Here is a 23,851-nt window from a genome sequence, read left to right on the forward strand (position 1 = left end):
CCAAAAGCAAACGTGTTTAGAAAGAAATTCCTTTAAAACTAAGTACCGATTCTCGATTTTCATTTTTTGAACGCTTTCTGTCCATTAAAAGTAGGTACGCGAAATTGGCACCATAAAGACAGATACTTCAACCCTCTGACATCAATTACGCCAATTAAAGCTCGAGCTTTATGCATTACATTTTCACCACGGGTTATATATAAAAATTACGAGGCGAATTTTCACTTGAGAATTTGATTTATATTTCCATTAGCTATTATTTTATTTACAAAAAAATTATAAAATTATTATATTTAAAAAATTATACATTCTATTTGTTGTAATTGAAAAAATATACAAATCAGGGATTGAAAATAAAAAATGCTTCGAATTATGCCGTGATGAGCTGAAATAGACAAAAAAGGGTAATAATTAGTTTTCATGCTTATAACCACAGTGTTACATTGTACAAACCATTAGAGATATCTTAAAATTTGTGAAGTGGCCTTGATTCAGACTCCTCCAAATAGTATGAAAACAACAAAACCTTCCAGTAGATCATTTTGATCGACCGCTTTCAGTAAGAGCTTTCGGCACAACTGATGGTGTCAATATGTGTCAGTATTTCTAAATTGAGTTCGAAAAACCCTTTAGTGTCAAGTCCAAAAAATTGTCATTTAAAAAAAATTCCCCTTACCTCTTTACGTTTGGGTAGAATAGTTTTATAAATGGCTGGTTTGGTGTTCGTTGCTTTTCGTAAAGTATCTTGGAAAGTGTTACTGCGATCTTCTAAAGCCATCTGAAATTAAAGAGATGAAATGCATTTGAAATCTCACTTTCAGACTCAAAGAACTGGAGATTTGAAGTGAAGGCAATAAAATGAAATCGTCTCTCTGAAAGAGGCATCTATTAATTCTAATCGAGCTAAAAATTGGTCCTACTCGTTATAAGTGTCCCTTTAGAGGGGATGAGCTGGAGTTTTTATAAGATACTTCACTAATTGGTCACTTGAAATAATAGAGATGACGCGTTCTTTAGAAAAAGTAATAAAATCCTTTGTCTCAAGATTCAACCATCAACCGAATCATCGAAAATCTTGTAAAAACTCCAGCTCGACCCCTTTAGAGAACGTTTTTTAAGAGACTGCGAGGATATTTGCTAAAAATGGTGCAAAGTTTTACCTTTTGAAATTTGTCTGCTACTTGTTCATCTAGTACGTGACGGAATGACTCAACTGATACCTGAAGTGAAAACGAAACGTTTATGAAGACTGGAAAAAATAAACAAGTAAAGGAATACAAATTATCATGAAGTAAGTCTGATTTAGCAAGAGAGCTTTTTAGAATTTTCTTAGGTTTAGATACTGCCATATTAAATGTTAGTTTTTTTTAAGCCGGTGAATATCAGCCAGTTCTTTATTGAAAATCAAATTGTAATGCAATAACCCACCTCTCCGTTAGGAGCCACATTTTGGGCTTGTTCCCAGATCTCTTGGAACATTTCGTTAGTCATTTCAACACCAATACTATCACAAATTCTTCGAACTTCGTGTGGTTGTCGACCTTTGAAGAAGTCTTCTTCGTATACACCATTGTTGGAATAGATGGATGGATTCATCAAACCGTGAGCATCTGATTCATCACCGTAATTCTAATTATTGAAAGAAATAACCCATTAATGTGATAAACGATAAAACTACATAATTATCTCTTATTGTTATATCATATTTTTTGACTGTCATAGTAGTTCCAGCCTGGAAACTCATAGCTTTACAATGCTGTTTCGTTTAGAATTCACTCTCTAGTTTATCAAATCACAAATATCGCTTTCCCCTCGGTGGTGAAAATATGTATTGATTAAAAAGTTTCAATCTTACCGTGTTGTCTCCAATACGGCGAATCCTTGGAGCTGGTATATCACTTCGAATGGTCGGTATGCCATATGGACGTCCATCTAAGATCAAAAAGAGGTTTTTCATTGATCTGTAAGAATCTCAACTTACGTATCACAATAGTATTAAGGTTCAGGAATTATGACTTTGTGACGATCGAGATTCGACTACATTCGACATTTACGTATATTCACCGAATTTTGAACAGTACAAAAAGATAGAAAATCCACAAAAAATCTTATCGAAATATAACTTACATTTATCTAAATTTCCTTTTCCATAAAGTGAGGAAGACGTTTGGAAATAATTCGCGATATCAGTTTGATGTTGTAGAACACCAGGGTCGATGGATCCATCATCCCCTACTTGATTCTCATTGGTGCTTCGGATGCTCTCCATTATCTTCCTGTCATAATCAGTCGCCTGATCTCCATGTGGCAGGCCTGTCGGCATTTGATCTTTCCAATTCAAAAAGTTGACAAATTCCATGTAATCTATTTGTTGATCAGTGTTTGTATCACATAAAGCCAATAAACGTTCGAGCACGACTCGATTGACGGGTAGTTTAAGTTCTTGACAAACTTGCTTTAATTCTCCAATATCAATCGTTCCAGACTTATCCTAAAAATTAAATTGTCAAGAGCGTTAAAGTTTTAGAAGTCCGTGTTTTTCATTTTTGAGTTTTTCTGTTGTAATCAAATTAAAACCCATGTCAAGAAGAACTTAATTAATCAATCTATAAAACAAATCACATCAAAAACTTTTTACCTTATCATAAAACTCAAACGCAGATTTCAAGTCAGTGAAATTGTGGTAATTGGCTTTCTTCATGTGTTGACGTATAGCAGCTAAGAAGCCATGCTCTCTTTCTTTTCCTCGAAGAGAGAATGTCTTTTCGTTTCTCATGTTGATCAAATCACCAGCTCCATACTCGTCAGGTTGGGCGATGATACCAAAAACGTGGTCAGAGTTGACATTCATCGTGTCTTTAATAGGGTCGTGTACTCTGCCAACTTTGGGAATTTGGCGCTCACGAAAATCGTCCACTTGCTTTGATGTGATATGAGATGACTTTTCGCTAAAAAGTAAAGATCGATTGAAATAAAAAAAATTGACACAACCGGAAAGGATTCCACGAGATTGAGCTTTAAAAAATATATCGCCTTCAACTATCATCACTAATCAAATCAAATCAAATGTTTCAAACTATCCGAAAGGAAACACTAATACATTATCACTATATTGTACCTTTCGAAAAAAATAACATTGACTTTTACTAGTCTTTGTTTATATACCTTCTTGTTTCTTGAAGCCATTTCAAAGTTTTCTTAGTATTCAATCCTCGGTTATCGTGAGGAGTATCAATCCCGAAACAGCTGGTCTTTGGAATTCTCTTCCAATCATACTGCCGATCATAACTTTCACCTGCAAGATGACAAAAATTCAATAAAAACAATAAATCTACCTGAAAATAAATACGTTAAGGAGGTTATAGAACATGTTGCCTGTACAAGACGACCACGGCTTTTTCCTCGACGCCGTTCCGTATGTAGCCTTTTACAATAGTAACGTCGAATTTTCTAAAAATCACGGCGTCGACAAGTTTTTCATCGTAGACGCGAAAGTGATAACAAGTGATAAACCAACAGAAGGATAAAAACAATCGCATGTTGGGATAGAGAAAGGCTATAGAACATGGTACATGTCGTTATTCCAACAAAGCTCACGATTTCGCGGGAAATGAGATTCGAAAATCCAATCTGACGTACGATATTGATAATTCCGAGTAATTACGCGGAAAGTTTACTAAATCCTAAATCAGAATTATTATCAAAAACACTATACAAAATCCTTGACCAAGCCCATAAAACAAAACATGTCAACGTACCGACAGTGTAGGCGCTGTGACTTTTTTTGTACAACTCCAATCCCTCTTTGGATTCCAATTTGACTTGTTTATAACTTTTGGCAGGGCTGACCAATTCTCCAGCACTACAATCTTTGATGGTTGGAAGACCAAAGTTTTCATCGAGATCCATCCCCGCTGGTAAGCCTTTACGTTGGTCGTGGCTGCGTCCTGAACAAATGATAGGATTGTGTTTATTTTTTATGCTCAAAAGTTTTTATTGTCATATTTTTTTTGTAACAGATGTCAACAAATTGTTAGATCGCTTTAAAAAAAGTTCTGGCATCCAACTAGAAATATTCAAATTCAAAATTCAAATGTAACGATATCTAGCCTATAAAAATTATTGAATTATACTGAGGTTCCTGATTTTAGGGTGAAATTACCTAAGGGTGCACGTTGATGGCTAGCATAAACTCCATCTTCTCTTTTCTCATTCAATCGAAATTTGAAATAACTTTGTGGTTTGGGGTTCACCATCTCACCGGCCTACAAAAAAACAATACGGATCGAATCGAAAATAAAAGTATTAATTTGACATATCGTGAAAAGTACAGCATAATGTTATTTTAAGTAAAAGACAAATAAAATTGAATCAACCTTAATTACAATAGAGCCTACATTAGTTTAATTCCTTCCCAAAAGAAACCAAAGTGTCAGATAATACTTACAATGAAAGATGGTTTTGTATTGATACCATGTGAAATGTGTGATGCAATATCCGGGTCACCATGGTGACCATAAAATATTCGTTTTTTTCCTGGTGCTGGTTGAGTGGAACATTTAAATTTAAAGATCTCTTCTGGTGTCTTCGGCTACACAGAAAAAAAGAAATGGTTGATAACACACTGTATTCTAGAAAGCGTATCTGGCACCTTTGAGAAAAAAAATTTATTCGACTTCAGAAGCACTCAAACATGTAAAATTCTAATTATGTTAAAGCAATTTCCTAAGAAAAGGCAGTTTACAGTACAGTTTATGTATTATTATGCGGCTAATTTTAATACAAGACAGATTTCATTTCAATAATTTAAAATTTCAAAACTGTTTTTTAACCACACTTTGATTGGAGAAAAGTTTTTGAAATATATGAAAGCCATAATACAGATAATACACTTACCCTTCGTGGATTTTTCATACATTCTTTTGCAGCGTCTCCTCTATCAAAAAGCTTCCCAGCCTGAAACATTATAAAAGAAGTGAACATAAAAATTATATTTATTCATAGGTTTCATTTGTTTCTTGCACTTTTAAAATAGGGACTAAATGCCAAGTTAAAAGATAAGCTATCCTCCTGAGCACCTACAAACATCCACGAATGAATTTAACTTTAATCTGTCTATCATTTTCTCTAGAAGCAGAGTACCGCCAATTGTTGCTTTTATAATATACTTTTTTGTGGAGTAACTTTCACAGCCTTCAAGTCACAATTTTTTCTGGTCCTTGATTTATATTTTTTAAGTCAAAACTCAAAACATGCCTTGTTTGCATTCTATTCTATCCATTTATTTGGAGGCTATGAAAGTAACCCCAATTGACAGTTACTAGTTACTACTTACATTAAAAGAAACTTCCTAAATTTTTAGCCAAAGATGAAAAAAATTGGAAACCTGGAACACTATCAGGCTATCAATCGTGCCACTTCTTTGTGGAGTCATTACGTAATGTTTTTGTGGCCAGCACTGAGGCTACTTCAAGCTACATTCTTTCTGCTAGCTTTAAGTACTTCTTTAGTACTTCTCTATATCAAACCTAGTCTCAAGCACGATCTATCACAGCACGCAGGGCTGCATGCTTGGTTATCCACTAATCATATTCATTCTTTTCTCGTTATCAAGCATTAATTAAAATTTTAAAATATTTTATTGCTCTTAACATTTTATTTATTTATTTATTCATATTTCATTTTTTTAAACAAAAAAATGTACGGATAATGGGTCCTAGGACCTTTTAGTATGAAATATATAGATAGATAGATTTATAGAGTCAAAATGGTGTCGTGGTTATCGAAAGGTGTCCCGTAATTTGGTTGTATTCCAGCACTCTCAGTTAGTCACACTTTACGTCCCACTGAAATTTGTATCAAAGATTAATGCTGCAATGGCGCTTTATTGTTTACTTCACTCGTAAACAAAAGAATGCGCCACAAAACTTCTAAAGGGAATTATGAAAAAATAAACCAATCCAAAAACCTTGAGAAATTACCTAAATTTTGAGCCATAGATCAGATGAAAAAATTGGAACGGAGCCAACCTTGAAAACTAATTTGAAGAACAACTTCCCAAGAAAAAGATCTACGGGGAGAAGACATCCACCTAGATCCGTGCACGGCCGGATAGGCTATCTGCCGGAAATTTTGCCGGACCTCAAACAATGACCCATTTACATGTGCGGGATTATTTTTACTTTAGCGTATAATCAAGGCCTAACAAATTGAAGAGCTGTCTCGGGAATTGAATGACAAAATTTGGTTGGTTGATTATTGGCTGCTGCACGTTTAGTGCAATTGGTCATTTTGTTTCATTTCAAGTCCTAATTAATTGTCTTAGGGTCTTGAACTTGATTCAGGTAGCTCTCATCCTTGTTGTTGCAAATACATCCTGTAGATGACTGATGTTATTTTTTCTGAAAGCTCGATTGATTTCCTAGTGTGACTATCTGGTTTTTGAATTAAAAACTCCAGAGCAGTAAAACAACAATAAAAAAGAAAAAACTAATGCACGTACCTATAATAATTATGTATTAATATGCCGTTATTTTGAGACTGCAGTTTTTAATTATTCAACATGACATCCTAACTAGCAAAAATCTATGGTGAAGACTGACTTTCATAATCTTCCCTCTAACCCTTCCTTTCTCAACAAAACACTACTGTGTGTCTAGCTAGATAAAATTGACCAATTAAGATTAATATTTTAAATTTGAACTTACAGGTACAACACCAGGATTTCGGTCTCTAAACCTTCCTTTGTTACTTAGCATTTTGATAAGTGTTTAAATACACGAAAAATGTATCTCTTGCGAACATCCAAACCAACCAACTGCTCATAAAAATTTGGGCAATGTTACCTGATGTTACCACTTTCGATTTTTGATTGATCTTTTTTGTTTTGATTACATCGTTGTTGTTAGAAACGTGGTTTAGGGTTATATCCAAAAGACCTCTTTTGAGGTACAGGGGTAATTATGTATTTATTAAATTAGGTATTAAATTAGTTAATACTACTTAAAATCATCAACAACTGAGCTTATTTATTCGATAATTGATGTAGGTAGTGTAATATTTGCTTTTCTACTCTTTTTTAATCAATAAATTTCTTTGATCTGGTTATTCAGTTGAAATTTTTACCCCCTGAACCGGGAGGTTGTTTACTTTATACCGTTTATCCTTTAAGTAACACTCAGCGGAAAATATCCCCCTCAATAATAGTTAAAAATTTTAACCGCGCGATACTTCTGAAAACCTAAGTTACCTTTAGGTAATAAGTAAAAAGCCGGTGTGTTTTTATTCGGACAAATTTTTGAAAAATTTTCCAAATTCCAGTGTTTGTGACTTGTAGCTATTTTTTTAGTATAATTTCACTTGGATGTGTGACTTTGAAAGTTTATTGCATGTATGTAGTACTAGTTTAGGTTTGCTGAATCTGACGTTGTTTTACTCAGAAAATATATGACCCTGTTCTGTTGTTGTGCCTGACATGGCATGCATTAAAAAAAAAGATGTGATGTGATGATGGGCATGCATGGGTCGACCTGTGCGAAGCACAAGTGTTACGCGTAAGCAAAATCGCGTATTACGAACAACCTCTAAATTGCCGAGTACAGGAGAAAAAAAATCTTCAAAATGGCGGCCAAGCCCACGCTGATAACTATCAAAAATCTTCGTTTTTCAGTCAGCTATTGCAGCTCAATAAATCAATGAAATAATTCGAAATAAAAAGTAAACAAACCTTGAACCTTTCATGAATCCAAATGAATAAAAGTATTCATCTAAAGTGAAGATTACATTTCAAAATAAAACGATTTCCAAACCAACCTCAAAGTCAGTGTCTGCCAACTAAAAATTTCTCTGCGGGGTCACTGGCAAGGAGTTACGACTTCAGACTTTAGAAGACTTTAGATTCCAATTCTTGTATAGGCTGCAACTACACTGCCAAATGATCTGTATTACAAATACTTCCAAATGGGTCAATAAGTTAAGAAAATGAAATTATCATCTAGCACGGGGGTTTTGTTTTTAAAAACAAACTTCAAAATAAAATTGCTAATGAACTTGTTACTTAAAATATCACTTACTTATATAATCTATTTATGATTTAACACCCCTTTCTTAAATAAATGGCCTCTGAAAGTCTTTTATGTTTGCCGCAAGAAGGGAGAAACATTTAATTTGACCCCCGGTTTTTTCTCTCTTTTTCTAGCTAATTCCCGCGTGTTAGTGTAGACACAACTTTAATCCGGGGAAATGAAGCGTTTTCATTGGTCTAAAATCACAGATGGTCACGTGACCAGAATTTTTATCCAGGGAAATACCATGGCGGCAATGTTTTGCTTTAGTGAGATTGACCATTTTGTTATTTTGATTTGAGCGGGCGAAATTTCTGTACAAACCAAAATACGGCTTCGTTGGAATACCGGTTGAAACACTTGTGGAAGGTTCATCCACTTGCTGCAGCGTGGTTTGAAACCTTGCTGGTGGTTGTTGTAGGTCTGGTAGAAAATGGATTCATTTCTGTGTGTAAACATTACCGTAGAGTCGTTTAATCTCGACATACGTCTTGCAATCTCGACACCGGATCTGTAGAATAATCAAAACAAACCTTGAATGAAATTCTTGGTATCATTCTTATCGAACAAGTTCATCCATCAAACTAGAAGTTCAGTAAACATTGCAATCCTTTCAATTAAAAAGAAAGCCAAATTATAAGCAGTTTTACACAACACACGAAACGCATGCAAACGTCCTCGTAACTTTCTCGTGTCCATCATTAAAATTTTACAACTTTATTACGCTTCAAGTCACGTGATAAAAATAATTCGCGCGCTTAGCCTGGTTTCCCTTACCTTATATATAAAAACACACGCTCTAGGCGCTAACAGGCCGCACGCCGTGACGGCCAGTATGGCGGTCACATTAAATTCAAAAGGAAACCGGGTTCTTTTTATTATTTTCGGTTCACGGTAAAAATGTCTACTAAAAAATTCCTCGCGTGCAAAATGTTGTGTTGTTGTGATTTAGACATCTTCGTTGAAAGCATGCTAATTAGTTTTTAGCGATTACTACATCGTTAAAGTTTTCTTTTCAAATATAAGTATAAGTAATAACACTTCACATTTCTCATATTATATTAACAATCTGTGACGTGATAGAGAGAGAGTACATTTTAGTGATTGATTGATAACTTTGGTATGTATTTGTTTATGTTTGATTTTTTATTTCGAAGACCAGCCTACAGCTATGTCGAGATTGCAAGACGTATGTCGAGATTAAACGACTCTACGGTACCACGGCTAGAATATTTTCTTTATTTTTAGAGTAAGGCGGCAATCACAAATATCTTCGTTTCGCGTCGCCTGACCGAATCTCGAAAATTGAGTAGAATTGATTGAGTCGGTGAGTCGGTAAATTTGTCGGACTTTTTCTGTCAATGACTTTTCCTTCGTTCAAAAATTTAATTTATTGCCGATTTTTTGCGAGCGATTTCTAGCGCATTCGTAGCATTTTGACTTTTTTATCATTACTGTACATGCACCATTTTGGGGTCGGAGGTCACAGTGTTCAAAGGTCATAATCAGCAGGGGGTTTAGGGGGCGAAGCCCGCAAAAACCCTGGGATGTTAAGCATTTTCATGCCTGAAAGTTGGCTTAGAATCAACTATTTTTCCTGGTTTGATGATTGAAAAAGCTTGAAAGATATTTCATATTTGATAAATTCTGTTCGGAAGAAAGCGATACACCGATAAAGGCGAACGGTAAACCTCAATCTCACGGGCGGCCAGGTGGTTTCTGAGGCGGGCGGTGTTATTCTTCCGCTCAGATTCTAGTATTTTCTCTCTCAATCAAAACAACAATTTGTGGCTCTGATTGTTTTGATAAAATAATGCGTTCAAAGAAAAGAGAAAAAGTTCATGTCATTTTTAATTGCTATTGGGAATAACATAGATGTTATTATTTATGCCTTTTATTATAACAAAATATTTCGATTGACTCTGGAATACTAAAAGTCTTTGGCAAAGGCAATCATAGGTTTTTTCTTCTGGACAGTTATTTTATTGAATCTGTCATGTTCAGTGTCACCTGATGGAAAAAAACTGAATGAATAGTACTGTGAGATTGGGTAACTTGCATCAGCGGAGGCAAACATGCATAGCCCTCAAATGACTCTGACTAATTAGTGATCAGCAATTCCGACCTTTCAATTATTTCCAAGTTCAAAGAAGGATGTCGGAATTAGATGAGGAATTATGTCGACATTAGACCAATTTATGGCAGTTGTTTCAGGTTGTTTGGGAGAAAGATAAAGACACCCTATCAACTCAGTTCTGCATAATTCCGAAGACCCTTTTTTAGAGCCGGGAATAACAGGAAGGTTGGAATCCATGGTCGCTACATAACGCTTATAAGCATATGAAGGCTCAGATTTGTAGAATTCCTAAGCATAACATAAGCATATGTGTCAGCCTGAAATATTTTTCAAGTTGTCATTTTTTATCAGTTTAAAATGGTTTGGTTGAGGTCAAGTAAAAAAAAGACATTCCACTGCTACCACTGCTCCCAAATCTGAACAAATTTTTACAAAATTTCTAAAATTTCACTAAAACTTGGCTTGGGTTGAATTATAAACATGATTCATAAGCATATAACAAGCATAATCTATGCCTGGATGCTTTGAGAACTTAAGCATACACTTGCTTATAAAAAAAAACATGTAATTTGTCAGTCAGGGATAAAAAAATCTTTTCAATCAGTGATTCTGACCTGCCTTTTAATAATCCTATCTATAAGAAGGGTGTCGGAATTAGATGAAGGTTGGCATTAGACCAACTTACAGTAGTTATGCTGATAGTTATTGCTCTAGTAATTAGTTATGCAATAGCCTGAAAAATGAGGGGTTGCTTTTCTTTCAACTTTTAGTAGTTTTTTAGATATTCTATTATGAAGTTCCATTTTTTTAAGATTTCTGTACAAATACTTCCTGCCATCCTGGCATCATATTCACAAAAAGAATCTGTGTAGGAAGTTATAATAATCGCTTTGTTTAATTTTTGTGGATTTTGTGTCATCTGGGAAATTAAGTCCCAGTTGAAATTTGGAAAGGCTGAAAAAAATAAGTAGGTTTTGGATTAAAATAGAACAATTTTCAGAAAAGCTGATTCAACCGAACTGTTCCTTAAACGAACACTAAAAAAAATAGGTCAGGTTTAATGTATGAATATCCAGTTAAAATAGAGATCCTGGAAGTTGAATTTTTTAACCAAAATGGTTTGATTTCAGTTTTTGGACATTTACCCAAAATTACAATTCTCCTGGTTTTTATCTTTCTTCATTTAACAACGATTTTCTTCATTTTTAATTCCTTCCAAACAGTGTTATGGGGAATCAATATCTAAAAATTGGAGAATATACCCAAAAGTTAATCTCGTTTTGGCTTTCTTTTTTTAAGGGGTGAAAAACTACAGTAAAATACACTTTTTAGCATTACAATAGCAATATCTATTCAAGCCTCTTTCTAATTTTGAGTTTATTTTGAAAAAAGAATTACTTTAAAATTTATTCCAGATATAACAAATTTATGCAACTTTAGAAGTGTTACAGGGCCCATCAATAAAAATAAAAGGAGCTGTTTAGTTCATTTTTCACTCTTCTCTTTCATATTGAAGATTACTTTAAGAATAATTATCTGTGTGTTTTATTTTGTCTTTTAGTCATCATTACTGTACAGTATGTCTTTGTAAAAATGTTTTCTTTCTCTTCATTTTTTAAGGATGCGATTTACCATAAATAATGTAGAATTGGGTGATATTTATATGATGAGTTTCAAAGGCTTATATTTTTAAGTTAATCTTTTATTTGAGCCCTTCCTACACTGGATATTTGTTTTTAAAACGTTTGATACTTTCAATAAAACTATGAAAGATAAATGTCTGAAGTGTGACTTGAGGTTCTTCAAAACCATCAAACTTTCTATATAGTGTGACTGACCGTAAAAAAAGGTTATCATGATGATATATTGATATTTGTATTTTATATGAGAGATTATGGCTCTGTTATTTCAATCAGAACCACGTCTGAGCTGAACTCTTGAATTTCATTGATGTTATATATTATATGCTTTTTTAGTTTTTTTTGGAGTTTTTACCAATGGTATTAATGCATTATGTAAACATTTAGGTAATCTATAAATTCTGAAAAACTTTCCTTTGAGAAATCTTGTTAAACCTTACTGGATATCTTAGATAACACACTGCTCCTCATTTTTTAACTTTTCTTGTAAGTCGCAGAAAGAAAAATATTTTTTGGATGTTTTTTTTCTCCTTAGATGGAAACATTAAATCACTACAATGAAAAAGAAAAAGAAATAGAAACGAGCGAATTCCATCCATCTAGTAGTGGCTGCGAAGTAGAGAATCTCACCTCAGAACAAGTTTATACATATGAATATGGCAAAGAAGAAGAACTCCAGGAAGGAGGGCCATTCAGTGAGCAAGGATCAGAGAGTGGTGTGGAACCGGATTACACAGAATGGGTGTTCGATGAGAATGCAATCGATAAATTTGATATCACGAATGAGCAAGCGTTGGCCACCTTGAAATATTTCTGTAAGTCTTTACTACACAAATTGTTCAAGTAGCTGTCCCCCATGGAGTTTTTTGAAAATTTACTTTGAATTTGATTTGACGAAAACTATTAGCAAAGTTGAAGAGTTAGAGAGAATCTAACATTTTGGCTCGTTTGACCAATAATATTTGCAAAATACTGAGTTTCAGAGGAAGCGTAATAAATTTCGTATTTGAAGTGTGTTTTCAAAGTATCCATGTCATTGTATTATTTACCTGTTTTTTACACTTTCCGAAAAGTGAATTTTGAGTTTAAAAGCTCATAACTAGGGAACTTGTGCGTCAAATTTAAAAAGTAATGGCTCGGATTTTAAGTTAGGATATCTACTTTCTAAATAATAAAACTCCAAGCACTTTGGGACATTTGTTCGGCCTCAAGACGCCGAGAAACGTCCGAACTTTTTCGTGGGTCACCCGGTAGTTTCTTTTCACTCAGTCCAGTGTTAAACATCGGATGGCTTTCCGACTCTTGGAAGCCAAAAATATCGATTTACGACTTCGTCTGGATAAGCATATAATTTCGTTTTGTCTAAAATTGAAATCTTACTTTGATCTATTTGAATTTCAAGAATTTTTCCTCCTTCCCCTTATTTTTATCTCCCTCGTGCATTTTAAGATTTCTCTTCAAACCTTTTATCTGGATACCGAGATTAAATGCAAAAACGTTATGTTTATATATAGATAGCGCTGAACTGGATATTAACATTTTTGAAGAATAATTTACGTTAAGAGATTATTCTAATAGCCATACAAAGTCGATAAACGATTTTCTTGTTCAAGCTCTTTCTGTCTTTTATCTTAAAGATGTCAAAATTTCAAGGTCCAAGTTTACCCTTGCTTATCGGATGCAAGAATGTTCAATATTATTTTATTGTGCGAGGATTGGTGCTCAGGATCAGAACTGTCTGATACTACGTGTTTTTTTTGCATAAAGATGATCTACAGTCATGAATTCAAACTTGAACTTAAATTATGTTGATTTTTACAAACACCTTTCTCGTACCCCTGCCGTAAGCTCAAAGAAATCCAATCCAAAAAGCTATGTGAATGTCAGCTGAAAAAAAACTTTGATTTTGCTAGTTCTAATCTCCAATAACTGACAAATAATAGAAATGCCATCTGGGACAACTGATCATCAGAGTTTTTACATAATATCGAGTGATGGTGACCTTTTTGGGTCAAATACCTGTTTAGTTATCAAGTTTACACAACATATCATCTGCTGTATGTTTATTGTTGCTCTCTTTTTTTTTGAAAGTTACTGTATGATAACTAAAATGTTTTCTCTTTTCTAATGATGTGCTCTTTTACTTACTCTGATTCGTTTTCGTAATTACTTATAATTTTGATTGAATGGTTGAATGGTTGAGAAATTTGTGCATGTCACTTTCGCTGACTCTTAGTCTTGCTTGATTTTTCTTCCTCGTTATTATGAAACTTCCTTAATGTAATTTGTTTCGTTATCTATGCCTAAATGCACGATAAATCATGCAGGGGTGTATAGTTTTTCTTTAATTGGAGTGACAAGACCACTTTCTATTTAGTATTTGCTGATATCTTTTGAAGCTTCGACTGTTCTCTCAAACCGAAAAAGCATGATGATTGAAAAAGAAGCATTTAATATTTTTTGTATGGGCTTATTTTTTATTAGCTGTAGGGCACCACACCTTGAAAGTATATACACCCCTGTCTCTGAGTCTGTTTCTGTGATTAAAGGGGTGGGAATTTAATCTGAGATTTATCTAACTGTGGAAGATACAGAAAGGGTACAATAAACTGAAAATTTCTTTATTTATGTGAATAGAACGAAAAGTTTTGCATTGGCACAAGGGAGCTCTATGAGAATTCAAGAAAAGAAGAAGGGGATCTTAGTGGGGCCACTTTTTTGTAATATCTCCTTGGATATGTTTTGTTTGGCATGTGTGGATTCATTTGTTATTTCTATTGGGTCATGTTTAGCAAAGGGATTCCAGTAGGGGTCCTTAGTGTTGTTTGTGAAGTATATCACCGTTGGCTTCGTCACAGAGACTGGGTGTATAAATCGGAGTTTGATTCCCTGACAGATTATGGGAGGTATTACCTTTTCATCATTATGTCGTTAAATTAAACATCTGACTACTTCATCGGTACTGGTTTTTTGATCAACTTTGCTATCCTTAATTACTTTTATCTATTTGATGTTCTCATCTTGTTCTGTTCTCATGGTGATATTGCTCCTTCTGGGGTTCCAGTCATTATAACGGAAAATCAATATAATATTTCTGTTACTTTTCCCATTTTACAGTAAGTTTCGAGAAAAAAGTTTTCTTGGGTCTTTTGTAAGCTTTTGATGATATCGTCTGTTCAATATTTCATATTTCCAACTAACTTTGTGATCCACTTACTTGGAGTATTTTCTTTAAAACAATTTGATTGTTTACATAATCAACAAAATATTTTTGATTCCTTTTACAAGGAATTGCTCTACTACCTGAGACTTGTACGATTTGAAAGTTAGTTACAGTTGATGCGATGTTTTCACAAGAACAGCGATGTCAATTTGGAAAACGCCATTTTAACGGTGAGAGTTTCTGGTATTTTCCCTCTAAGATATAATTCATAGGTCTCCATAACTTGGACACGCACGGAGAACACAAATTTGTTCGAGTTATGGAAATTTCTAAGAAACCATGTATCTTGTTCGAGTTGACGAGATATATTCGGGTTATAGAGGTTCCAGTTAAAGAGACTGTGCTGTATTTTATCCACTAACCAAAATTACTCCTCAATAATTTAAAGTTATAAGAGGATTTAATATCTCATAGGTTTTAATTTCGAGGATGAGACCCAAGTCCGCGAAATGATTTCTGTGACATTTCATACCAGAAGTATAATTATTTTTTTTCTACAAAAATCATTTTTCCTGCTGTAGATCTGTATCCTGCGGACTGAAAACTCTCTTGATCATTTTGAGGTTGAAGAGAAGTTCTTTTTGGTTTTCCGTATATTAAGATTTCTTCCTTTCTTTCATTTACTTACCATCTTGTGAGTCTGCCTGTGTTGCTCTCCCGTTGAGTTCATCTTTCAAATTCGATTCAATTTATTTTGAAATTCATACAATTACATAGTGATCATGAATAATGGAAAGATTTTGCTTTGTAAGCACACTATATTTTTAAGAAAGTCAGATCTTTTACACAAAATACGAAGGTTGTCTCGGGATATTACAATATGCTTTATTAGGCCTGAAGTCTCCTAAGGAGCAAACGTCATCCTCTTTTTGTTGACTTACAGTTTCGTCCGAATGAACATTGAACATTGAACACGAATTCGCTTACGAAGCACTTTCTTCCCTTAGGGAGAAGATGTTTTTTTCTTGTTTTCTTCCCTCGTCTCTATTTTCGTCTTTCAATAATATATTCATAATTGTTGTCTTCTTTCTTATTTTTATCTCCTCACAAAATAATAATATCTCCTTTGCACTTTGAATAGACGAAATTTCTTTAAAACTCTACTGGAAAACTTGAGAAGAAAAATCAGAGAACGTTTGTTTTTGTGTGTTTGATGTTTTGGATGCTACCTATCTTGTAAAGGGTGTAAACACTATTCGAAAGAACTTTCTCTTGTGATAGTCATTTTAAAAGCTGGAGCTTTTACCATATTTTATGATAACAGCATAGTTGCTGAAGATATGGAAAAATCTCCTAAGGTTTCTTAAAAATCTGTTGAAACAAAGATGTTAAACACGTCAAGTGCGACGTCCACTTCTTTTGGTAGTCATAATGATACAGAGGAGGATTCTGGGATACTATCTTCTTCTCCTGATGAATTATGGGAAATGGGAGATGAAGAATATACCACGTGGCTGATGAACGAAATGTGTAGGTGCTCCGAAACGGCTTTAAGGGTTTCGTATTTTAGCTGTTTGCACATCTCTGTCTAAATTCGGTTTTACTGTCAAACTAATAAATTCTACAAAATGCCACTCATTTGGCATGACAGTTTGTGTTTGTGAAACTTAATAGTTAAAATAGTTTCTGCAAATTGTAAATTTCCAGTCGATTGTTAATATCTTCTTTTTCATACTTTCCAGCCTCTTCGTCCGACAGAACAACTATCATGACCAAAACACACGGCGCCGATCTTGACATCATCTCACAACTTCTGCTGGAGGTAATGTTACCGGTCGCGGACATTTTATGTTTTATATACCTGAGAATAGTTTCGTAAAAGTACATCGTCTCTGTTTTTTCGAAAATCTAAGAATATGTTCTATTTTGAGGTGAAATAGGGAAATTAAGAAGCTGAATTTCTTATCTGCTCCCTTCAAAAATGATCAGTCGGGACCAACCTACTGGGTTGGACATATAATATGACAGAATACACAATTTCACTCCTAAGGGGGGGGGGCTATACACTATTTCTCTGTTTTCCAAACAAAATTAAAAATGAAAAAGAAGCTGAGTTATGTCTCAAATTTAGTGATTTCTGAAGAAGGATTGTTTTTGCAAAAAAAAACTAGACAACGGATAAACGTTGTGTTATAGATTTGACAATTTAGTTCTTTGGTATTTTAGCGATTTTAACATCAAAAGGTGTTACCTTCTTTTGTCTCCTACTAACCTCTTTTTTTTTATTATATTTTTGTAGAAAGAAAAGGATTTGGACATGGCTGCAAAAATTGGACAGGTATAAGAAATTTCTGAGTACATTTTTTTTATGTTCCAATTGTTCGACCTTGCATATTAATCGAGCATGGTTTCACTACTTTTAAGGCATTTTAAATTCTACGAAAATGCCCCTTATTAGTTATGTGCAGAGTTTTGTGGCTGTCTCAATTCTCTTTGTCCTCTCAGAAAAGTCCCTCGAAGCCCTTCCGTTTTCAGGCTTTGTTGCAAATGGCTCTTTTTGCAATGAAAAATTTTTTTTTCTCGAATTTAAGCGTTTTACCATTCTCTTTTCTGTTCATTTTTTTAGTCTTTATTGCAACGAAACAAATCTCTCTTGGTGAAAATCGAACATATGGAGGACTACCTCGTCAAAAGCAAAGATAACGTAAGATGTCCAGTTTCCTTTGAGTCGTCACCCCCGTCTCCAACCCAAAAGGGGTTCACTTGGGTCATTCTTTGTCGAGTTTTGTCAATCTTGTTGCTTTCTGAAGAGGAATTACTATTTTGAAAAGTCATGCTACTTAGCTTTTGAGGGTGTTGATAAAAGCAAGCTGCCCCCAAAATAGCTAATAGCTTTTTTGACTAGTTAAGACAAAAATAGCAACAAACACAAGGTCTAGTTTGATCGGCTCTCATCTCGGTTCATCGGCATAACGTTATTAAAATCTTGTCATATTAATAAATAAAAGATTTAAAGTTAGTATGACGTCAATAAAATATGACGTCAATAAAATATGAGAAGTCTCAAGTTGCACTCGAAAGAATTAAAAAGTTATAGGTTTTTCGTTCGAGAGAATGAGAACTTCGGGAACTGGTTTTGCTTTCCTGAATGTTACGGGAAATTGAAAAGACCCGGGATAATGGAAATGTTATATATTCTGGTAAGTTGTCAACGAACAAATATTCATTCCTCTAACTGTAAACAATTATGCAAAAAATACCACTCGATAAGAGAACTGATTTCAACTTTCTGTTGTTTTTCTTTTGTATAGGAAATGCAACTAGAGCATGACTTACGGAACAAGAATGAATTTGCTCGAATGTATTTTGAAGATGATCAACAAAGTTACAATTCAAGCAGTTCCAAAGAGTAAGCATTTCACCAACCAGTTCCTACCTAACTCTTTTATTTGTCTGAACTGCTGATGTTCGATTGCTGTCATTATACCAATCCTCAAATTTTTTTGGATCTTCCTCTTCTGAAATGAGAATCTTCACTGACATCATCAGCAGTTTTCGTAGTTTATTCATCTACTCGAGATATGTTAAATCATTGCTCAATATGTCGAAACTTTAGTTGCTGCATTATATTTGTAAAATTTTCAAAAGAGAGTTCTTACTGGATCATCACTAGGTTTTTCAAGGTTTTTTTGTTATATCTTAATTTCAGTTGTGACGACGAAGAAATCCGTTCTTTGACCAATCGTTGTCGTGCTTTGGAAAAAGAGAATCAAAACCTGTTTACTGAGGTATTCTTTTCAACAAACCTGGTGGTTTAGTACTTTCCTAACTCATTCTTCCGTGCAAATAACAAGACAACTTAGAAACCAAGGGACGTAAAGTAAACTCTGTAAACTCAGTAAACTGTATTATAGGTATTGAGATTTGTAATCCCGAGAACAAATTGAACCTGGTGATGAAATAGTTAGGTGAAAGCAATAATGGTGGGTCGGTTGCTTAATCGCCGGGGCAATTTTAACTTTCACTTTACAATCTTTATTCAGGCGTTGAACATTCGAGAATACACAGATGAATTTGAAGAGAAGGAAGAAGGGCTGGTACTGGATTGTATCGAACAATTATGTAATTACCTGTTACCATAAATAATTTATGTTGTTATTGTATGTAAACTGCATTATTTGTCTCGTTTATCATACTGTCATACACTTCATCTGTGATGAAATCTAATTAGACCTAAGTTGTGTATGTTTTATTTTGAAATCATCCTTAAATCTTTCGTATTTTTCCAGCGTCGGCGAAATCACAGATCACGCAATTGACGGATGAGATAGCGCAGAAGTTTGAAGATAACGTCCAGCAACAAGAAGAAATCACTCAGTTGATCAACATGGTCGTCGAACTACAGAAGAAACAAAAACAGGTTCCATTCAACAATGTTTTCACCCACATCCGCATCCCCATATCTTTAGTTCGGATAACTTTTCGAAACCCTATTCCAATCTAAGTACTGCCCAGTATTGCCAGATTGTCTGGGATATCATCAAACCTGCTGGGTTAAGCCATGCTTAGATTAATTCGTAAGGTTAAGAACGGATCTTTCTTCTTTGAAGACATCATTCTTTCCTGAAACATTAACTTTCGTACATTTTCTCATGGCCCGGAGAAATTCTCTTTCATCTTGGACATTCTAATTTACAATTTACTTGAATCTTTTAGCTGTGTGTGGACAATGACGATTTACAAGGACAATTGATCGAAGCTGAAAATGATAAAGACAGTCTGAAGCAACAGGTATGTGTGAAATCGCAAAACATTTCAAGAGCTTCGCATAATGAGAAAGGAAATAAGGAAATAACCCCGTCCATGTGGTCCGCAATAGCTCTATCCTATAATTGGTTGCCTATCCTAGGATTTTTATTATAAGGCACCTGCTGGTAGTGCACTTTGTTGTTGTTGAATATCATTTTCACCTTATTTGATATCCTAGGATAGGGAAATTATCGCACAGTTGACCCCGTGCTTGTGACAGTGCAGAGCAATGGTATATCGGAAACACTTTATATCCTGACCTATTCAGTCATCAAATTTTGATAATCATTTTTATCCAACAAACCGATCAATACATAAAAGTTTGACCTAGCTTCTATTTTCTACCTTAATACTGTTTTCACTTCACAGCTGGCCATCATGCGTTCGAAATTCGAAGAAACTTATGAAATGTTACAAGAGAACCAACAAGAGATTAAAACACTGAAGTCACGGTTTGAGTGAGTAAAGTAATGTCTTTACAAAGATGCCTTTTTTCTCGTGTCTTTACTGGCAAACGTTTTAATAAAAGTAAAAGTAAATGGATGTGCACTCTCACTAATTTGCACTCGAATAGAAGTCTAATTTGTTCGAATTACAGAAAAAATTCGAATTATCGAGAGTATATTAGATAGGTTTCCCCTTGACAGGAACTGGGAACTAGTTCGAATTAGCGAGAGTCCGGCGGCGCACATATTTCTTTATCCCAGAAATTGTTCCGGACAAAAGTAAAAAAAAATTCGTTAATCCCCGTCCCGTCCTACGTATAACTAGCTGGTACAATTCGGGAAGGTTTCAATTACGGCAATTTCTTATTATTTTCATCCAGTGTGATATTCTCTCCTCACCATGACGACAATTTTATTTCATTTCAGTATGACTACATCATCAAATCCATCTGATTGGTTGAACGATTCTGGAAATTCACTGGCTCTCCAGGTAGGATGACATTTACCATTGCAGATAGATTCAGTGTTGCTTTTTATTAAATTAAACAAATTAATCGAATCATATAATTTCTGTTTCACTTTTTTAGGACTCGCTAGCCAATGAGATTGAAGAATCTGTTCGTCGTGATCTAATCTATACTCAAGACCGAAGGTAATCATTTATTTTTTACAAACGAGCAAAAAATCTTTCTCTTGAAAGATCAGCGGTGTGAACTGTTCATTGATTTTCGCCCATGACTTTCAAGTGCATCTAGAATTCTTTTGCATAAAATTTCTGAATTTGCATTCTTTTTTTTTCTCAGGAAACAAAACAAGAAAGTGTTGGAGAACGTCCGATATTTGAATGTTCGGGGTGCACCGAGTTCCATTTCAACATCCGGCCGAACATCACCGGTGTCCAATTGGAGTCTGGCGTCCGATGAACGTTCAGAAACTATGTCCACCGTCTCCAATATTGATTGTAAGTTGCCTGTTTTATTTATTTATTCCATTCTCTCCAGCTTACTTTTAATACATATCGACCTTGGAGCTATGATCTTGACAATACAAATGTTACATTTACGTTACGTTTTTTTATCATTGGTTTTAAGTCTGAATATCCGCTTTAAGCATTGGGCTCTTCCAGAAAAAATCCGTTCATGGGGGGTGGAGGATGAATTGTCCAGGGGTATTGAAAAAATACCAAAAAATTGCAATGTCCAGGGGGTAAATTCCAATGTCCAGGGGTAATTTTTTGTGTCCACGGGGTTGATTTGATGTTTGTCCAGGGGTATAACCTGTGTCCAGGGGGTTAAAAATCAAAATGTCCAGGGGTAATTCATGAAAAAAATAATATATCCTCCACCCCCACCCATGAACGGACTTTTTCTGGAAGAGCCCATTATTCGAAGATCTTCATTAGGAAGGAACAGTTTTCACTTATTTTTCATTATAAGCTGCCTTATTCTTTAGGTGAAAGTATGAAATCGAAGAAAAATGTGAAAAAATTACAAATCGTTAAACCCATGGAAGGTAATGCATACATTTTTTCCTTTTAAAACCCAATAAGTGCCACTGGCAGCATATGAGAATTCTCATTTTCTCTTCTGTCTAGACCTAGGAGCACCGTAAACCATGATGTCCGGCCCGAAAACTTAGTCCCGTTACTTTTGCTCGTGTTTTGGAACAATATAATTCCTTGCCCGCCTTCATGGTCCTTATCTTTTACTTTTTCTACACTATTTCTTGGTCCAAATCACAATTACATCTCATATTCCTCTCAAACAGGGTCAGACACGTTAAGTAAATGGCATAATCTGGCCTCCCAAAACGTGAAGGACGGTTTCAATGTCTCTGATGTCTCACCGACGAAGTCTGATGCACCACAAGCGATTGTTGATAGTGACACTTCGACAGCTGAAGAGAGTGACCACGATAACAATGGTCAAACTGCACACAACATTGACCCTTCAGCTCCAACTGCCCACAAGAAAACGCCGACTATTCGGAAACCGTTAAAACCTAAGAAACAGAGTACGCCGACCAGTGTAAAAAATAGCGGCGGCGGCAATTCATTTTTGAAAGGATTAGAGACACCTGACACAACCAAACGAACCATATTGACGCGAAATTCGTCAGCGATGAACTCCTTACGTCAAGGACGGCGTATGTTACGTAGCAAAGATAACAATGGGCGATCCAAAGCGGAAGTTATTGATATGATCGCAAATGCAATGAATAAAGCCAACGTAGAAGCGCAAGCGGGGCAACGTATTTTGTCTTCCATCACAAACAGTACGTCGTCAACTCCACGCCGTGAAAGCATACGTCAGCGCGCGGAAACGTTGAGTAAATCACCCGATATTCAAGAAATGCCGACCGTGACAAAAGTTTTAGAAAAAGTCGCACACAATGTTGAAGCCCTCGGTTTTTCTTCCTCTGACTTGGAATCAGAAATCGATGACGCCCCACCACGCCCGTTTGATACTTTACCACCTCAGGGTGTTCAGACTAGTTTTAATTCCAATACGTCGATTGTTCAAACTGAACTGAACAGTGTAACTGGACCTTTAGGTTTATTAAGCAGAGCGGATTTGAATGAACCTAACCCGATGTTGAAAGACAGACTACTGCGCATGTCAAGTATCGATACAAACGCTCCTCCACTACCTACAAAATTGGACAATAAACCTCTAAGTAGTTTAACCGAATCCACGGGTATCCGGCGTAATAAAAGTAGCGGTTCTCTGGTTGAAATGATGTCAAGTAATAAACTGAATGCGGGTTTCCGGCCGGTTGGACTGACTAATTTGATGAATTCTGGAAGTTTGGAGGGCGGAAATTCGCCATCGGGACTTTTAGGACTTGTCAAAACTCCAACGACCACAAATACGAAGTTCGGTTCTGCGACAGACATTGGACAAGAAACTCCTCCACCCCAAAAGCCACAAACTTCCAAATCAGTAGAAACAGGCTTAGACAGTGTGAGAACTCCTGATCAAAACACGAGTGGAGGAGCATTCGGGTTTTTCTCCTCCTTCCTTGGGAAGCTTTCATGATTGGATGTTCGTTCAGTTTTGTTATTTACTGTCATTTGAATGAAATTGAGAAAATCAACTTCTGTCAAGTGCCATTTGAATAGATCTTATCGGAGTTTTTGATTTTTCTAAAAACGCGGTGCATTGTGGGATTGTTTCGGGAATATTACTATAGAATTCCCTCGAGGAATTCCTAAGAGATTTCTATTGAAATACTCCCGAAACAATCCCACAACGCATCGCTTTTTTAGAAAAATCAAAAACTCCGATAAGATCTATTAAAGGGATATAACAGTACTTGCAAAATTTGTAAACAAACTGTATGCAACGGGTACAAAATCAAAACAAATGTCACGTGTCAAAATAAAAAATCAAACCAAATATGACTAATTTTGATTGTTCAATTGTTTTACAAGTTGGTTTTGGACACGTTTTTTAATTGTTCTCTTTAATGACACGTGGTTCGCGCAATGTTTACATTTTACTACTTTTATGTCCCTTTAAAGATGCAACCGGACCGTCGGGTACATACATTTGTAATTGTAAATATGTATTCCAATTCGAAGAGAAATCGTTCGACATGAGTATTCCTTCCTTGAAAATTCGTTACGTTTTTTGAAATCGTGTTTTTCGCAA

The 23,851-nt window shown here is 35.1% G+C and overlaps 2 protein-coding genes and 1 long non-coding RNA gene across 3 annotated transcripts in view; 1 reads left to right on the plus strand and 2 right to left on the minus strand.

Annotated features, from left to right (window-relative positions):
- Nucleotides 1-15,687, minus strand: part of LOC136812806 (uncharacterized) — an 88,080-nt gene extending 72,393 nt beyond the window's left edge. Inside the window, exon 1 of the long non-coding RNA XR_010847399.1 lies at nucleotides 15,632-15,687. This is a non-coding gene — a long non-coding RNA (uncharacterized lncRNA). The remainder of the gene's footprint in view (nucleotides 1-15,631) is intronic.
- On the minus strand, nucleotides 219-6,839 carry LOC136812804 (EF-hand domain-containing family member B-like). Its single transcript, XM_067069329.1, has 13 exons — nucleotides 6,708-6,839; nucleotides 4,897-4,956; nucleotides 4,448-4,591; nucleotides 4,163-4,265; nucleotides 3,759-3,947; nucleotides 3,166-3,295; nucleotides 2,639-2,948; nucleotides 2,128-2,491; nucleotides 1,856-1,932; nucleotides 1,429-1,629; nucleotides 1,161-1,220; nucleotides 677-778; nucleotides 219-385 (listed from the first exon to the last, which is right to left on the minus strand). Exons 1-13 carry the CDS (start codon nucleotides 6,756-6,758, stop codon nucleotides 371-373), a joined length of 1,806 nt encoding a protein of 601 aa, XP_066925430.1. The 5' UTR covers nucleotides 6,759-6,839; the 3' UTR covers nucleotides 219-370.
- A 1,004-nt stretch (nucleotides 15,688-16,691) lies between the features above and the next one.
- LOC136812807 (CAP-Gly domain-containing linker protein 1-like) lies at nucleotides 16,692-23,319 on the plus strand. Its single transcript, XM_067069333.1, has 14 exons — nucleotides 16,692-16,765; nucleotides 17,243-17,281; nucleotides 17,570-17,647; nucleotides 18,255-18,352; nucleotides 18,653-18,731; nucleotides 18,987-19,065; nucleotides 19,233-19,363; nucleotides 19,660-19,734; nucleotides 20,122-20,210; nucleotides 20,625-20,688; nucleotides 20,786-20,850; nucleotides 21,002-21,159; nucleotides 21,651-21,710; nucleotides 21,966-23,319. Exons 1-14 carry the CDS (start codon nucleotides 16,712-16,714, stop codon nucleotides 23,234-23,236), a joined length of 2,340 nt encoding a protein of 779 aa, XP_066925434.1. The 5' UTR covers nucleotides 16,692-16,711; the 3' UTR covers nucleotides 23,237-23,319.
- The last annotated feature ends 532 nt before the right edge of the window (nucleotides 23,320-23,851 follow it).

This window comes from Clytia hemisphaerica, unplaced genomic scaffold (assembly GCF_902728285.1).
Source record: "Clytia hemisphaerica strain Z4C2 unplaced genomic scaffold, Clytia hemisphaerica genome assembly, whole genome shotgun sequence".
Classification (NCBI taxonomy): domain Eukaryota; kingdom Metazoa; phylum Cnidaria; class Hydrozoa; order Leptothecata; family Clytiidae; genus Clytia; species Clytia hemisphaerica.

Excerpts from the sequence above, each read along its gene's own strand:
- LOC136812804 (XM_067069329.1), bottom strand. The coding sequence starts at position 6,758 with ATGCTAAGTAACAAAGGAAGGTTTAGAGACCGAAATCCTGGTGTTGTA. Across the intron at positions 4,266-4,447 it reads ATACAAAACCATCTTTCATT|GCCGGTGAGATGGTGAACCC; the intron begins GTAAGTATTATC and ends GTTTTTTTGTAG. Across the intron at positions 2,492-2,638 it reads CGTTTGAGTTTTATGATAAG|GATAAGTCTGGAACGATTGA; the intron begins GTAAAAAGTTTT and ends TTTAATTTTTAG.
- LOC136812807 (XM_067069333.1), top strand. The coding sequence starts at position 16,712 with ATGACCAAAACACACGGCGCCGATCTTGACATCATCTCACAACTTCTG. Across the intron at positions 19,066-19,232 it reads GGATTGTATCGAACAATTAT|CGTCGGCGAAATCACAGATC; the intron begins GTAATTACCTGT and ends GTATTTTTCCAG. Across the intron at positions 19,735-20,121 it reads AAGACAGTCTGAAGCAACAG|CTGGCCATCATGCGTTCGAA; the intron begins GTATGTGTGAAA and ends TTCACTTCACAG.